An 18,744-nucleotide genomic window follows, 5' to 3' on the forward strand; every position below is an offset into this window, starting at 1 on the left:
AATCCTTTAATTCCTACTGCTTTTACTGCAATTAATTTATCCAGGCTTTTATTTTGAAGCAAACTGTCTTTTGACCTTTGCAATGTAACTGTATGCTTTCACAAGCAGTAGTATACATCTATGGATACATCCTACATTATGTACATGTAAGATGTATACATTTCATTACATCTTCGTTGTAATGTAATAAAAAAATAACATTCAGTGAAAATAAACATTTTCCGTTCTGATAGCTTAAATTTATGAATTTACTGTCACTACTTCGTTTTAAGCACTGGCAGTAGAAAACAGAAAGGGTTCCATTTTACTGTATTTTTACTGAAATCTGCCATCAGATTTCTTTCCTAATTTGTATAAGATATTGACTGAACTTGGGTTGTTCACTTTTACAGCAGAATACACAGTGTTATTAAGTTAATTCCCCGATTAGTTGTCTTTCATTGGTCCATATTTTCTCCTTCCACTATGATAGTTGTAAGAGGATTTCTAGCTCGCCAGCGCTTGCTACAGAAGATGAGCATCAAACAGCAAGAGGTCACCTCAATCAAAAGCTTCTTGCAGAATGCTGAGGATATGGGATTGAAAGCATATGACGACCTGGTGATTCAAAATGCCTCTGACATTGCTCGGGAAAATGACCGGCTGCGCAACGAGATGAATGCTGCTTACCACAGGGAAAAGGGAGAGGCTAGAAACAGGCCAGAAGAAGGCCACAAAAGGTAAGATGAGAAACACCTGCTGTGAAGAATTAATGAGTCTCTTCAGTTTTTGTGAATTCCTTCCCTGCTTAGAAAGCTGTGGAAATGATTGAGGGATTGCAACAGGATTCTCAAGTATATGCTCATCCCAAACGAATATTAAGTCATGTTTTTTTCCCTGTATATCAGGTAATTAAGTCTAGAAACTTAAGGAGACTACCGTATTCTATTCAGGGGGCAATGAACTTAGAGGAACTTATTCAAGTCTCTGAGACACTTATTTTTTTACAGAAATACTCCTAATTCTATGATAATAGATTATAGTTTCATTTCATCAGACCAAACAAGCAAAAGAAAAACTTCTCTGACTTAAAATACCAACATTGAGAAATTACCAAGGTAAAGAAAAACAGCTAGGAAAGTTTTAAAATACAGTAAAGTCCAGACTAAGGAATCCTGATTTCTCACTGAAACAAGTAGATTGATTGTGGGGAGGATGCTTTTGTTTAAAAATGGGAATTATTTATATTTTTTTTTAACTCACAGAGTTTTTAGAAGTACCTATTTTACAAATCCAGTAAATGCTGGAGAGCCATTTTCTAGGAAGTACCTGATTTCTCTCTTAGCTGAATGGGCAGTTAGCCTTTGCAGTTAATCGGTATGTGTCAACAGAAAGAATGTGTCTATAACCTGCTGGACATTTAAATGTTTATTTTTACATAGGAACTTAATTTTCATCCAGAACAACTCCCTTTGCTATCATTGATTTTGTCAGTGACTTTAATAAAAGTGAAAATGGCAGTGCATCTGCTTAATTAGCTTCAAATATCCCAGTGATTACATATTGGAGCAAATGCCTTTGTAGGAAAGACTGTAATTAAACATTACAGTGAAAACAAATTATCCACTGAGCACCATGCTTTCATCTTTTGCTATTTCATTTACTACATGGGCAGCTGGCTATATCCTGTGCATGAATTTTAGCTCTACTGGTGATTTGCCATGCAGAAATACAATTTAAAAAGACAAATGCTTGGGGATTTGTTTGAAGAATAGCAGTATAGACATCTTCTATCTAATACATTACTACTCTAAGTTAAAAGGGTCTCGATGTTCTGATTCTTGGAGGAATAAAATGTTAGAAGAATTTTTGTTAAAAATCAATTTGACAGAAGCATCTGGAAGGTTATTTCTCAATAGGTATTCAAATAGTAAAAAAAAAGGAAAAAGTTGAAAAACTAAATTGTAATTGAAACAACTAAACATAACGTCATTATAAAAAATATTATTAAAAGTAATAACTAATAATTAAGTTTAAACTGGAAGATATAGGGATATCTGGGTGGAATTGCTCAAGCAGTCAACGTAGCTGGTTAAAAAGGTACTCTAATATTTTAAAGATTTGCATTATCTAAATAGAATTTATAGTTGTCTTTTTAGAAAATAATGATAAAGGCTCAGCATTTGCTGCCTCAGTAACTTTCTATTAAAATGGATTTCCCAGAAATTATCATTCAGATTAAAAACCCAGCTTTTGATTGTGTGTAGCAATCAAAGTGTGAACAATTCATTCAGTGAATGTCTGGTCAACAATATGAGACTGCTTAAGCAAGGCTGCATTTGTGTGAAAAAGGGCCGGTGTCCTGATTTATCATGAAACAGGAAATGGAAGAAAGCTAGCAGCTTGATCTGGATTTGTTTGTCAGAAGATTACTACACACATCCCCTCGACACAGCAGGGGAGTTGTGAGATTGTTTACCAAAAAGCTGTTGTTACATTTGCATGAACAGGTTCATTGTTACTGCTTGAATAATGCATCTGGGCCTCTTTTCTGTGTTTTCAGAGCTGAAGACAAGGGTGGGAAGGTCTCTGAGGACAGCTTTGCCGGCTGTCGAACGTCTAAGCACTTTCACTCCAGCTCTGTCCCCGTCCCCATGGCAGTGGATGGCTTGGTACATTCTGCAGCTGGGTCATCCATCAGATCCCCCTCCCTGCACTCTGTTTTCAGCATGGACGATAGCAATAGCCTGCCATCACCAAGGAAACAACCTCCTCCCAAACCAAAGAGGGACCCCAACACACGACTGAGTGCCTCCTACGAGGCTGTTAGTGCTTGCTTGTCGGCAGCTTCCAAGGAAACCGCTAATGAAGGTTAGACATAAAGGCAGAGACAGTCGCAAATGTTACTCTGAGTTATTGATGTGTTTTTCTTACTTTGATCCTTTTAAACACAGTCATATGCCTTTGAGAGGTCCTACTTCCTTGAAATATTTCAGTGGCAGTAAATAAAATTAGCCAATTTGACATTTGTACCCAAATCAGCAAATAATACTCATGTGTCCTAATTACCCAGTTTGTCAACAACCAAAACCTATTTGTAGAAATCTTTCTAGAAACAAGTAATCTGTCAAAATGAGCTATTCTACCCCACAATTTTATCTCACCTTTTAAATTGTTAGTATATCTTGCATCACTAAAACAGAATGCACGAATCTTGAATTTCACTGGCTCAAACATTAAACTTTCTTCTACTTTTTTTCTATGCTTACATGAATAACTTACATGCTCAGTGTTTGTTTGTGGCTTTTTTGCCATAATTTGGTTACAGTGATTTTTATTTAGAAGGAAAGTGCTGCAAGTAACCCAAAGCATCTCAGTGCATTATGGTGCATACAGCATGATTTTGAGTTCACTTGTTCTGTTCTCCTTCACCTTTGAAATGAATGAGTAGAAGATGAAGGAAAGGAATGCATTCTGCTTTCCTTGATAAGCCTGACTTCTCATGTTTTGTGTAAATGATCTTCAAGGCATATAAAGGAAGATCCTTCAGGTTGGATTTAAAGCTCGCTATAATTCCTTAGTCCTGCATACAATGGATAGAAATCTTTGCAGACACGTCTCTCAAAATAATTACTCACATCCAGTTCATTAGATGAGAGTCCATTTTTCTTAACCTCTTCCTTGCTCATCCAAGCTCTATGTAAGCAGACATGAACTTCACCCAAGCATACTTTTAAACTAGTATGGTTTAAGGAGGTGTGTAGTAATTTAATCTTTCTGTGTCCAAATCTGCAAGAGATTATTGATTTAACCAGGAAGTTCTAATAGAGGTGCTTTGAAAGAACAACAATTTATGTATTAATGTGTGGCTTTAAAAATAATGCTTACATATACTCACAAAACAATTTTGAAGTTCTTATATGTATGAAACAATAGGCCAAGTTTCTGCCATGTACTCATTTTCCAGGAATTATGTCAGTTTCTTTGGTCTTTGTCCAAAACCAGCTCTGATTTATACCATCTAATCTTGATCTTAAAAGACCAATCATCTAGGTATCTAGTCTCTTCACTCCATGCACGCCTGGAGGCTATGAAGAGCTATCTAGTTTAGTTAAATGTATACTCACTTGGGGATTTGCCCTTAGGCTATGAGATTCCCTAAAGTTATAAATTATTTCCACACCTGCAGTACAAAAGAAGCGGGGGGCATAATATCATCCTATAATTAGAGTTTTATAGATATTACATAACAGAGGGGTATTTCAGTTACTGGCAATCACATATGTGTCCAAGTAGCACTGTGCTGACTTCTAGTTGAAAGCATGCCCTTCTCCCTTGGAGCAAAAGGAGAAACAAGCACATATTTCCATATGTTATAGATCTTGCTGTGCACATCTGGATTCAAAATATAGTTCCTTAGGTGTGAGTTTTTCATCTTTTGGTGCCAGCAGAGATTGCCAATGAAGATTACATGCCCAGGTAGCAAAGGCCTGTGGTTAGGTAGCTGAAAATTCTGCATTTTATTGCTAGAAGTATTTATGCTTTTGCTTGGAGTCCTGTGTTTGTGACTGCTGTTCATTGTAGAACTAAATGGGCAACATTTGAGGGCTTAAAGTACTAGACCAGTGCTGCCTTTAACTTGTTAATAACATTTTTCATTTTCCTAGTACTGACCCGTCCAAGACCACACAGTGATGACTATAGTACCATGAAAAAAATACCTCCCAGGAAACCAAAGCGAAGTCCAAATACAAAACTTAGCGGCTCTTATGAAGAAATACCTGGCCAAAAGCCTGGGGATGTAAAAAAAGCAAGCACAGTAGTTAAACCAGGTGTCTATGACACTGTGACAGTGCAGAGAGCAGCTTCTACTGATGTACCACAACATGGCGTGTTGAATCTCTTTATGTCACAAGAAGAGGAGGAAAATGAGCCTGTCTATATTGAAATGGTAGGGAATGCAGTGAAAAGCAGTTCTGCTGAAGCAGAGAGTCCAGAGCAGGGAGAGTCTGTATATGAAGAAATGAAGTATTTTCTACCAGAAGAAGGAAGCACTGGTAATGGAATAATTCCAGTAGTGACTGGATCTCCTCCTCTGTTGTTTGAAAACAAAAAAAATGTTAACATTGAAGATGGAACATTGGATGGAAACAGTCAAGCAGCTTTGATCTATAAAGACTCATGTGACATTCCAGCCCCTTTCCCTAACTTGCTCCCCCACAGACCACCACTTCTTGTATTCCCTCCAACCCCTGTCACATGTTCACCTGCTTCTGATGAATCACCTTTAACACCACTAGAGGTCAAAAAGCTTCCTGTTTTGGAAACCAACCTAAAATACCCTGTGCAGTCAGAAGGCTCAAGTCCATTATCACCCCAGTACTCCAAAGGCCAGAAGGGGGAAAATGAAAGACCAGTATCTCCAGGCTTGATTGTGTTCAGTGTTACCACCAAAGTGACTCCTCCTTCCACACCACCTCCTCCACTGCCACCACCCCCTCCTCCTGTACCACCTCCTGCTTCCTACCGGGCTTCTACACATTTTGCATCTCCTCCGGAGACTTGTGCTAGTTTCCTGATTAATGCAGGGAAGACAGGTACAAATTCAGATCTGTCAAAAGTACCTCAGAGACCCAATCCTGCTCAGCTTGGATGCTCATCTTCTCCATTCTCCAAGCTGCCTTACTCCCCAAAGGTGGCAAGAGCGGATCACAGGAAATTGAACTCAAATTCATCATCTTCATTTCCATACAGCCCTACAAACTCAAGGTCATTGACCAGTCCCCTTGATGAGTTAACTAGCTTGTTCAACTCAGGAAGGAGCGTGCTACGAAAATCTGCAGCAGGACGTAAGATCAGGGAGCCAGAAGGTAAGGCAGCTCTCTGTGCTTCTGTATTGTGAACTTTTTCTGCATCAAAACTTTCTAACCCTGGAAACTGATAAAGTGGGCAAAAATGTAGAATGAAAACCTTGATTGGTTTGGGTTTGTTTTTTAAATGTCTGTTGTAGTCATAACAAACACACATAGAATATAAATTATATAGAGAAACTATATGTCTTCAGGTTTTGTCTGAGATATCAACTTTCTTTTTACCAAAATATTTGTATGACAAAAGTTTAAATGTTCTTTTAACATTCCAGCTGTCTCAGTAAAATAAACACATATGTTACATTGTATGAAAAATTAGTTTCTGTTATCAAACTATAAAAATACTTTTAATTAAATATATGGCTAGGTGGCTGGTAGATGTGCTTTACTTTGAAGACTGTCATTTAAAGTTTGATCATTTCGTTTCCATTAAATTCTGTATTTGGTGATAGAGTCTTCACTATTCCCCTAAATAATGCTTGGATGGAGAGTCATGCAGTGAACAATATTTAAAAACTTAAACTAAATCCTGGCTCTGCATCTCAATAACAACACTGACTCCAGTCTTTGCATTACTTTTCTGATTTAAAAAAATGTTTCCTATTAAGTTCTACTCAGTACACTTTATATAGAAATTTCTCCTCATATTAGCATCTCCTAAACAGAAAATTTTGTGAATTTATAATTTAGTGTGATAAAATATCTAGACTGTTTTCTCTGCTTCTTCACTTCTATCTGTCCAAATAGCTTGTCTTAATCAAGAGCTGTGCGCAGCATATTCGAAATGGACAATATGGAGTCATCAAATCGCTTAAGTTTGAAAAGAACATTAAGATCATTGAGTCCAGGTGCAAAACTGACACTTTACATGATTTCAACTATATCATAGTTTTCCAGCTGCAGTGTCTTCCAGCTCCTTCTGTTTGTTGCACATGCCACCTACCTCGGTATAGCTGTACTTCCATTGGCCTATTGATGTTCCATATCTTTGGGAGGAAGCCTGAGTCATACTTTTGAAATACAAAACAATCTTGTAGAGAACAGGATGGATTCTCTTATTATTCATTGTTCATTTTCTTAAATACCTACTGCTCCATTGATTTTAGTATCAGATCCTAATTTACACAGCTATACAGAAGAAGGTGTTTGTTCTTGATCTGTACATGTGTGTACAGAGCAAGAGGTGGATGTCTGCTAGCCTACATCTCTATTCTTAAGAACTTTGGCAGCTTTCAGCCCAAATTGCTTTCAGCCAAGGAGATAAAGGTCTCAAAATTAACTGAGTTTCTACAAGCTTCATGAAAGTTAGTATCTAGGTGAAGATGGGACATTCAGCTATCAAAGAAACTGGTGGCAGAACCCTTGTAAGTCCTCCAGACCCCCAGAAAGCTTTAGCTGGACCTTGCTTGTTCTTTTATGCTGAATTCAATCCTGTATGTTGAATGAGTATGAAATGAGAATTTATCAGTTCTCAACCTCAAGAGAATGTTTTTTTCTGATGCTAAGTATTTGAACTGATGAAATTGGTAAAGGAGCTATTGCAGTAGTTTCGTTTGCTTTGACATAATTACTCAATAACATTCACTGCCTATAAATATACATAGAATGTTTTCTGTGGGGTTTTTTAATGTTTTTGTGGTTGGGTTTGTTTGTTTGTTTGTTTGTTTGTTTGTTTGTTTGTTTGAAGTTGGGAGTGTTAGTTTATCATACAGTTTATACATTTTTATTTGCTGGGAAGTAACTAGTAAAGTTAACACTTTGGATGTATCTTCTCAAGTGTCTCTCAATGTACCTATTAAGAAATTATCATAAACCACTGCAACCAGGTAAAAAAAAAAAAATTGCCTTTACCTTAAAATAAAAGTTGCTTTGGAATGGAAGATTTTTTGCAAATGCAATGATCAACTAAATGTGACCAAGATAGAGTTCAGCTTGGGTCTCATGTGGGTTGAAGCTAGTGCATTAACAGAGGGTACCATAAAAAACCTCTAAATTTACCTTTCACATGGAAAATGTACTTCTAAATATTTCATCAAGGGAGCACTAAGTATGAAAGATCAAAGTTCAAGAAAGATATACGATAAAAAACCTGAATCAATATTTTATGAGCTAGGAAGCTACTGTATACTAAGTGCAGTTACATATGAATAGTTCAATGATAAGTAGATGGATTGAAAGTAACTAAGAAATGCAAGTGAATATGAGTGTTTTTACAATTTGCCTTTTTAATGTACTTTATGTGTTCATCTATTTTCTATGGTAACAGTGGGAAAAAATTATTTAACTTTTCATGCAAAGTAATAAGGTGGCAGTCATCAGAGCTGGGTCTTTACAAGCTGTGTAAAACTAGAAGTTGTCGTGTGCTACCTTCTGACATTATTATCACCTCTTGCCTAGTGCATATTAAGTTACTAGAAGACTCCGCCCTTTCTTTTTATCATTTGTGTTATTTTATTTATCAGCGATGATAGGGTGAAAAAAAAAAGTTAATAGAATTTCATTAAAGTTGAAGACATAGCCTAGAATAGCACTCTATAATGGGCAATTTCCTTTATTTTCAGAAGAAATAGTCTATTGACAATCTTAACTAAAACTAGAAAGTAAAACTGTGGGCCATTTTGAAGTCATGGAGAGTTACCTATAGGAATCAGGGAGTTTCTGTATGGGATCATCAGCCTTGGAGATGAAAGCCTCCTCGCCAATATAAGTGCAATACAGATCCCCCAGCATGCCTCCCTTTTGCCTGGAGGAGTAATTTCAAGGCCTGAGAACACTTATGTCCTTTTGGCTCCTGACCTCTTTGTGAGAAAAGCTCGTCCGGAATTACAGCAGAATACATTTGTGGTTTTCTGATGCGCTGAAGAGTTATTGTGAACTGAACTGAGACCATTGTCTTTCAGAAGGGCAACAACAAAAAAAATCAAATGGCAACAACTTTCTTTTCTTTGTGGTTGAGCCTGGCCTTTTTTTTTTTTTTTTTTTTTTTTAATACAACACTAGCCCCTGCTGGTTCAAACAATGATCAGGATCATATAGGATGCAATTTTATGCAAAATGCTTCACATGTAACAAGAGAAGTTTTTTGCTCTGCAGAGCTAATTGTTCAAACAAAGCTGTAACAGGTGAGAACCTAGATAAGGTGATTTTTGAAGGTTGGAAAGAGTTGTCATTGAAACTGCAGCTGTATTGTTACACAGGGATTTGTTTTTACTCCGTATGAAATGAGACTTTAGTGCAGATAAGTGATAATACACACACACACAAATCTTCCCTCTGTGATTTCTGGAAGTGAAAACCTTAGTTTGCAAGACAGATTGAAACTGAATGGTCATGTGCAGAGAAAGGCCCTACTCAAAGAGACAGGACCTGAGATTTGAAACTAGACCTCATGAAACCAAATTCAATCCTTAATCACAAAACAGCACTCCTTAGCAGGATATCCAAATATTTTTGACTATTCTACATACAAGACATTACCTATATAAGGAAGAGACAATCACATGTTTAAGCATTTAATATTAAATATTTATGAGCAAAGACAGAATTTTCTGTTACTCAGTGTGGAAGAATGATACTTAGATTTTGCGAGGTTGTGATGCTATTTCTCTTAATTGGTACAGTTGATATTAAATTATTCCATGCAAAGGGGAATCATTTCTCCTTCAGAACAAAAGGTAGAATAAATCCTAACCACTCACCCATGCTTAGACTGGCAGAACGAGTACTCATGTGGATTTCTCACCATTAGTCTATTGAGATGAAGGTACAATGTTTTTTCTTCTTCCCACTTCTTCACTGTTGAGAAGAAAATTACATAGATACTTAATTTCTGTGTCTGAGCAAAAGAAAATACACAGGTTTGCAACCCCACATCTGGGTGCCTAAGAAATAAAATTAAGGAGACATTTCCTTTATATGCATCACCAATGTATAGGCATCAAGTTTGTAAAATAATGATTCAGTACAAGTAAATCTGTATATTCAAGTCTTATCCATTCTTCAGTGACCTATTTCTTTCCAAGCAGTTTGGTAAGAACAGCAAAGATGTGAAAACTTAAGATTGTTAACTATTTATTGTTATCAATGTTGTTATTGTTTTTCCAGTATCCTTGACATCCATTCACTGTGTGAATCCTTTCTTCACTTACTTCCTAAGTGATGAATTTTCAATATGATATGACAGGTAGCTGTTTAACATATCAGTGTCTTATTCCACATTCTCCGGTTTAAGCATTGAAAGTCATAGGAAGATAATTACAACTGGAAAATAATACAGATACTTTGATGTACCTTGGGACTAAATCTTGCCAAATACCCTCTACTGAGTTGACTCAAACTTGGAGAACAACAAAATGTAATGTATATATATGAAAAGTACTGTCCTGCCAAAGGCAGGCATCCCTTTGGTAGTTAATAAATAATTTTCCCTTATCATCAGATAGAGCAAGCTATTGTGCAGCTAACGTCTCAACAGCAGATTACAAATTAAATCCCTACTTGTGTTTCCGTGATGAAATCCCAGGCCTTTACCCTCTATGTCACTCAATTTTTTGTCTTAAGCAACTTAATAAAGATAATAATCCTATCTCCATCTCCTTCCTATTTGTACAATGAAATAGATATACTTTGTGGTAAAAGCTAATAACTTACAAACCATAAGTAATACAGAAAGCTATGTTTTCAACTTTATCTTTTACCTGTAAATGCTGGAGGAATGATTGTATAAGGCATTGAGGTTCTACATCTTTAAAGTAAAATTCTCAAATAATTAAAACTTTAGTCAGTTAAGCTTCAGCACACTTTTCAGAAGGAGATTAACATCTTTTTACATAATTGCCTTAATTAGTAGGGAGTGAGGGTGACTTTCTGTGACTAATTTTCAGATCAGATATCTAAACACAGGAGAGTCATCAGCCTCTGATAGATTAGGTGGAGTTGTGTCCTAGTTTAGGGCAAATTTGGGAGAGATCCTCCAAATGGGAGTCCACCCAGAAAAGCAAATTCAAGCAGCCCCTCCCCCAACTGGTTCGGGAAAAAAGACTTCCTCAGAGAAAAGTGGAAAAAACTGTTTATTTAACAGAAATTGAATAATATCAAACAATAAAACCTCTCACTGTTCGATGAGACGGCAAATCCAGAAGAAAAGTCCTTTTCATGTGGTGTAGCTCAGCTCGCTCAGTTTCTTATCAGTCCCTCCGGCGATGGAAAGTGCCGAGGCCCAGGCCCCGGTGGGCCACAGGGGTGAGCTCCCGGGGTTTGGCTGGGTGTTCAGTCCAGAGCAGGTTTGAACAGATCCAAGAAAAAAGGAAAAAAAAATAAGTCCAGGGAACTCCTCTGCCTCAGCTAGCTAAAACTAACTAAAAGCAAAAGAGAAGCTCTGTTTTGCTGTCTGTCCATGCTGCAGACAGCGCAGTCCAGGAGCGAGATGCGGGAGAGTGAGTGTTGTTCTCACAAACTGCGGCTTCTTCTTCCCCCCTCATCTTCTTTCCCCCATCCCCCCCATCAGACCAGGACAAGTTGGCAGGGACCTATCAGGAACATCAAGTCCAATTCCAGGCTCTGTGCAGGACACTCCAAGAATCACACCATGTGCCTGAGACCGTTGTCCAAACACTCAAAGTGAAGCAAGCTTGGTGCTGTGACCACTTCCCTTGGGAGCCTGCTCCAGTGTTCAACCACCCTCTGGGTGAGAAACCTTTTCCTCACAATCCCCTCCCTTGCCCACTGGCCATGCTGTGCCTGATGCCCCCCCAGGACAGGGTTGACCCTCCTGGCTGCCAGGAACTGCTGTCTCATGTTCAACTTGCCCTGACATCGACCAGGAATCCCAAGTCTCTTTCTGTGGTGCTCCTTTCCAGCATCTCATTCCCCAGTCTGTGCATGCATCCAGGATTGCTCCATCCCAGGTGCAGAATACAACACTTGCTAAACTTCATAGAATTGTTGATTGTCCATCTCTCTGCATGGCCTCTCTGCCCTCAAGGGAGTCAACAGCTCTTCCTAGTTTAGAGTCATTGGCAAACTTACATTTTCACTACAGTCTACTTGCAACTCTCAATCTTAGTCTCTTGCTGTAGGTGCAGAAAAGTGGGAGGAAGCACTGCTAGTAAGAGTTCAGTGTAACTCATTACAAAAACACTCTTTCTTGGTTAGCCACAGATGCCCTATACAAAAAAATACACAGGAGTTGACAGAACTGCTGGTGATACAGTTGCCATTCAGCCCATGCTGGGTGATTTTTCAGAGGAAATAATTGTTTCTGTTGTTGCAGCAGAAAAAGGTTAGAAGAGTCTAGAGAAAGTACACTAGATTCCCGGAATATCTATGGACTGTGCAGCCTGAAAGATACCACCTTAATCTGCAGTCTTCTCCTGATCTATAAATCTGTCACTATCTGGATAATGTATCGCAGAAAAGTCTTGTGGCTTCTGGATAAACACAATGTACCAAGAATAATTTTCCATTTCAGAATGCCTGTAAACTAGTATATTTTACTGCTGAAGACTGTTATGGGTTTCTGTTATGATTTTTTTTTTTCACTAAAACATTTCAATTTCTGGTTGACTTCACTGTTTGCTGTTACAGCCTAAAACCACGTTAATATGGCATTTGCTTTGGTTATCTATTACAACATGTGAAAGAGGCTTTGTGTGTGACTACCATAAATAATTTTAACCCAAAGATTATTAGAAGAATAAATTAAGTCTAATTTTTAGGTTAAAAAAAAATTTGTTGTCATAAAAATTCATATTTATTTTACATTTTAAGTGCTTGTATTGAAAAAAAAATCACATCTTTATCACTCCTCCTTACATTTACAAAGGCTGTATTAATGAAATAGAGGTTGAAGGGGACTATGCAGCCCCAGGATCACAGAGGAAAATATCACTGCATTTTTGATTTCCATTGACTTTACACTGTAACTATCTCTGGCTGGAAAGGGATCCTAGACTAGGTGGCACCTTGGTCTGAGCCACTGCAGGCTCTCTCATATTCATACCAACTCACTGCTGAAGAGGAGTGCTGAGGAAAAGCAATTGCACTGAATTTTCTGTTCCTTTTATATGATCAATTTCTAAGAAGTGGAGGCATTTCTTTTAAATTAATGACTCTGTTTTGTACCCTTTACATTGAGCTGGATTTACTTTGTGTCCCCTTCATCCTGTCTGATACTTGAGTACAATAATTACACCACATTGTGATGCTTAGTGCATTTAAAACCCAAATTTTTTAATAATATCCCATTTTTAATTGCAACTTGGATCATTCAGGTAGACATTTACAGGATCCTTATTTTCATAGAAATGTCTTTTCTTCAGCATCCGATGTGGCATCATAGTTGCAACATCAGTAATGGTTCAGAAAGCCGTCTCTTTACATGGGCCTCTTTTTATGGGCTTCTTTAAATAGTAATAATTTTATTTGTAATTCACAATGCAGAACCACAAGTGTTTTTGTTTAGGATCCACTACATCATTAATTGTAAACCAATTATGAGAAATTAGCCATATCTAAGAGAAAGAAATTGATTTGTAGCATACTTACATTCCTGATACCAAAGAAGAATATGGGTATTTGCCAGTAAATGCCATGTCACTTCATTTTACAGGAATTCCAGCATTTGAAACATAATGAAGAATGAAATATGGACACACATTTTAGAGAAGATCTCTAATTAAATTCTCAGCTTAACTGAGAAATCTCTTCAGATGTTTTTAACTTTTTTACATGCATCTCAGCATTAAATTATCTTTTGAGAATTACCTCAGTAGAGAACAGTAATTCCATTTCACAGAAAATGCCATGATTGTGACATTTATGTTTGTTTTAGGCTGAAATGAAAACCAAGCATTCTAAAATTCTGTGCAGAAGTAAATATTATTTCATGTCCAGGCTTTCAAAAATGTTTATAAAGTACTGAAATGGTCTGCCTCAAATACATTTAAATGCTTCTTACCGAAAATGTTAACAATTAAATGTGATGACCTTTTTTTGGACCTAGATGAACTCAAGAGTAGTCATTTCAACATTGGTTGGGTTGGAATACAGGGGTATGACTGTCTTATAAATAAGCCAAGCTACTTCTAAACTCCTTGGCTCAGGTATCCAAGAACTGTGCAAACTCCAGCCCTTCAGTGATGACCCAAAGTTATTGGCAGGACTCATATTGTTCATCATGAAACTCTGAAACTCTGTAGACCTGGATGTGTGGATTTTGTTCCAGTTCCAGCTTTGGAATTTTGTGGGGCTGGGTGGAGGAACGAAAGAAGACAAATTAAAAGAGACTGATAAAAAGACTTGATCATAAATGTGAGGGTACCCTGACACTTATTCTCTCTCCACACTGCTACACTCTGCTGTGAGAGAGTAGTCAAGTGTTTAGAAGTGGAGTACTGGAGGTAGGAGTACCATTTAAAGCAGTTAGGGATATCTACCTTCTTCCTGGAACCACTAGTGAATGGGAAAATACAGAAGCCTTCAAGTTCAGCCCTCTTTTGGCTTGAGTTTTCATTCTCCTTTAAAATAAAAAGCATAAAAACTAATTTTATACTTTTATGTGATGAAATTTTTAAAACAGAAAAAAAAAAAACCATGCAAAATTAGGCCTGAAATTTTACATTTCATTATTTCTCTTAGCTCTTTCCATAGGGGCTGTTTGCAGAACAACCCAGACATACTAGTAGCATTTAGAGACAATTTCTAGCCATTGATTATCTGTATTTGTGCACAGTATGGATGTTTATCACACTGCATCTGCAATAGCCATATGTTCTTGCTTTGAGATTAATGACAGCATCATTGACCATCACTCTTTCAAAATGGACTGAAAAACAAGCTAAATAGATATCTAAATTAATTTTTTTTCATCAAAGCTCACTTGGAAAACAAAGTATGAATGTTGTCTGAGAAGTTTCCCAGAACAGATGTCCCTATTTGGTGGGCAGGATTACAGTACAGGTGAACCAAAAATATTCCTTGGATTGCTCCTCAGGATCTGCTCAATTTATCTTCTCAGTGCAGTCACTTATGCCAAGACTTCTGTGTTGCAGTCACTGTGAGAGCTGGTATGAGATATCCTGAAAAATATCTGTAGAAACATTCTAGGAGAAGTAAATAGAACTGATGTGATGTTTCAAATACCTATCTGATGTATCAAATACCTATCTGTTTTTTGGGGGGTTTTTTGTTTGTTTGTTTGTTTGTAGTTTTGTTTATTTATTTTTACAGTATTTGAAACTGTGCTTGAGGGGGAGGAAGGTTGAGACAGTGTCTTGTCATTTTCTCAGCAAATTGCCTTCTCCTTTTCCAGCACACCAGCAGGTTTTTAAACACACAAATACAAAAAGTACACTCTTTGGTCAGCCAATCAACACACCTAGAAGTAAATAAAACCATTAACAGAGTAAAATCAACTGCTTCTTTTCCATATTAGACTTGAAAAGGTGAGGAACATGGGGACATGTAGGGAATAAATGCTTCTTCTAAAGCAGGATATTGTCCCAAGCAATACTCCCCTCCTTCCTGCCCTGTGTGGCTTTTTATGGACCTCAGAAAGGCCTGCAGAAATCAGTTCCTAGAGAAGATAGGATGAATTAAATCCCCAGTGTCTGAAACACAGACACTGACTGGAGTCTAGCTCACTTGCTGAACTGAAATGGTGTTCCAAGTTCTTGCTTAGATACTATCAGCCAGGAGAAATGGCAGCTTTTCCAGATATTCTTCATTCTTTCCCCTTGCTTGAGAAGGCTGTTTTCTCCACTTCAGAATGGTATTCTTAGTCTCATGTTGGCAAAGAAACTAATTGAAACAATCCAGAGTCCTCCAGACAGGGAAAAAAAGCACTTACGTTATCTCTCCCCCACTAACTCTGAGAGTTTACCTGACCCAGGGATGTCCCTAACATTGCTTCTAGGAAAGAGGGAAAGGTTTGTAGCTTGTATTGACTGAACTAAATGTAAAATGAGAGTGCTTTCTACCAGCAAAAATCCATCAGAGAAGAAAGCAGAAAAAACTTTCTTGTTCTAGGTGTGTACTTTCCAGAGCTATGATTTATAAAATTATAACTGAGCTGATGGCTCTTAAGGGCTGAACCAGACCTAGGAGTTCCTGCAGCTGCTTCCACAACCTCCTTCTTACTACCAGCCTCATTCTCTGAAATTTGGCTGATTGATATCACACTAACACAAAATTCTTCAGAGGACCTCTTTCCTCAAGAAGAGTGAGTTTTGTCACTTGATATTCTTCGTGGCCTGTATCTCTTCTCTTTGCTTTCCAGTGCTCACACAAAGCTTCCACAAATGCTGCTTCACAGACAAAATAAGTGGCCTGTTTCTGTATTCACCTGCTCCATGAAGGAGCGTGGCTTCTGGAGTAGCTTGTAACACCACCTGATAGTTCCACTTACACAGCTCAGAGAGAAAGGATGCTGGAATTGACAGTACAAATTCTACCATCCCAGGGGCATCACAGGTTGGGGGGGGAATCCTAGACAATTGCTGCTGTAAGGGTAGGCTTTGTGAGGTGAAATAAACCAATGAATAATTATTGCCTCTAATGGAAGTAGCAGCCAGCAGCACAGCTAGAAGGGTGAGACAGGCAGCACATGCTAATAGGCTGGGGGAATCCTGTCTTGACAGTTTTCAGCCTGCTCCATTTCCTTCAGCAAATAAAATAGAGCTGTTTGCCTCCAGCTCTCAGCAGACAAAGTAAACAGTCATGTTACAGAGGGTCACGGTGTGACATCGTATGAGTAAACTGAATTACTCTGAAGAAATATGCATTTATCCAGCAAAAGGACACCCAAGACAACCTGTGCTGAGGGTAGCTAGCAAATGCCACAGATAAGGAATGTCTCAACAGTAAGTCAGAGCGAAACAGGAACCACCAAGTGTAATTGAAAAGGTGCAATAAAACACGGGGGTAAACGTTTGAGCCAAAATAAAATAATCTGTTCGTATTTAAACTTCCTCTCCCTTTATCAAAAAATATCTGTACATTTTCTGAAATCAATATATTTTATTTTTTTTTCCTCACACTTCACGATGTCCACTTGTCACAGTAAATGTAAAAAAATATCCAGGGTCAGCCATTAGGATTCAGTGTATTCCTGACTTTTCTAAGAAAGAGTGAGAGCACAGAACAGAAATCCCTTCTGTCTGCAACATCTTGACTTTCAGATGCTGGTTAATAGGGTCCATCAGTTCTCACTTATTAACATGTTTAATGACAAGCTGCTTGATTTGAAATTTACATTTTGCTGGATACCAGCTGTAGGTTTAAGGAAATTGAGCTATTTAGCTTTTACATTCCATGGTAGCACAGGTACAAAAAGCTTCTCCTCCTGTACTACATGAATTTATCTGCCAGAATTTATGTGTTTTCCTGTTTACATAGTTGCTGATACAGAATGTATAACTGTGGATCTTGATACCTAAAACTGTGTATTGATCATTAGTTATAGAAAGTCATGTTTTCCGTGAATGAAGAAGTAATGTCTGATTTTATACTATATATATTATATATAGTATATATATATAATATAGGGATTGTTTCATCTTTAGTACTGAGATACATCCTGCTTAGCTTGAGACACTGAATTTCCTCAGCTGGAAACTCATCCTTAGCTCTCTGTTTAATTAAGGAAATGAAACGTGTGCCTTAAAAGAATGGTCATGTCAAATCATACTGAGAGGAATGCATGACTCCCATTTATACCAGAACAGGACTAAAGAGAATCTGCTCTCCCTATACAGTCATGATGAAACCTTTAAATGTGGTTTCAGTAGAAGCTGTGCAAGAGTTCAGTGCCCCACCAGCCCCATGTGATTTTGAAACAGTCTTTCTTCTGTATTTTTTCCTGTTTTTTGCCTGAGATAGGTTAGTATTGACCTCTGATTTTTGATTGTGGTAAGTAGTGCTGTCAAAGTGAAGGGCTGTATCTGTTTTACAAAATGATCCAATGCCAGGGAATGTCCTTGGAATGGCAGCTCACTCCTGTGCACAGTGCATAGAGCAATCCCCAGCATTGTTTGGGACCTGGCAGGTGACTCCCTTCCAGACAGATCTGTGCGTGGCTCAGATAAAGAGCCAGGGACTATTCCCAGTAGATGATCTGGATTCCTCTCTGCTGTGGAGGGCAAGGAAAGTGTAGCAGTTCTGATAGGGGTCTCATACCATTTGCCTCAGGGCCAGAGAACAGTTGTGATCACATCTGAATAACCAGGATAGACAAAGCAAGAGTACTTGCCCTGTATTATGAGTCCCTGGTGCTTTGGCAGGGCTGCACAAAGCATCCAAAGTAAGCACAAAGGGGATCCAAACCCTGCTGAAAGGAGGAGCCTTCTGTTGTTATTAATGAGTTCTCAGACTGTAAATGAGCAGTAAATGTTAAAAGGAGAAGTATTTGAAAAAGGTCATACAGGGACATATGTATCCATATCCATATACCTACATTTAAAGAAAGGTGAGCAGAACAAGGGATTTCACAGGAAAATAAAATACAGCTCTATCAGGTGAGTTACTGCTGAGCCTTTAATACATAATGTTTTTTCATATCTTGCTGAACAAAAAGGCTATGATGATTCCACCTGAATGCTGGTATTAGTCAACAATTTGTATTTTATTTTTAACTTTATAAAATAGGCTAAGTATATGATTTCTTTAGAAAGCTAATAATGTCTCAAAATGTTTCATTTCTGTACTTTAATCTGTCATATGAATAGAGCTAATACTGGCTCATTTTCTAATTTAGTGATAAAGCATTTGTTCAGCCTAAGTACTGCTTATGAAATAACTATGATGCTTAGGATCATACATTTTTTGTTTGAGAAAAAGAAGTTTTATAATAGGATATTTGGAAGTCATAGCTCAATTAAAAGAGTTTAAATCAATCTTT

At 37.7% G+C, this 18,744-nt stretch overlaps 1 protein-coding gene across 1 annotated transcript in view; it reads left to right on the forward strand.

The window, feature by feature from the left end:
• Positions 1-18,744, forward strand: part of MYO16 (myosin XVI) — a 286,365-nt gene that overhangs the window by 241,858 nt on the left and 25,763 nt on the right. Inside the window, exons 30-32 of the mRNA XM_058859396.1 lie at positions 473-719; positions 2,543-2,850; positions 4,647-5,849. Of these exons, the coding sequence (XP_058715379.1) occupies positions 473-719; positions 2,543-2,850; positions 4,647-5,849 (1,758 nt within the window). The remainder of the gene's footprint in view (positions 1-472; positions 720-2,542; positions 2,851-4,646; positions 5,850-18,744) is intronic.

This window comes from Poecile atricapillus, chromosome 1, assembly GCF_030490865.1.
Source record: "Poecile atricapillus isolate bPoeAtr1 chromosome 1, bPoeAtr1.hap1, whole genome shotgun sequence".
NCBI classification, from domain to species: Eukaryota; Metazoa; Chordata; class Aves; order Passeriformes; family Paridae; genus Poecile; species Poecile atricapillus.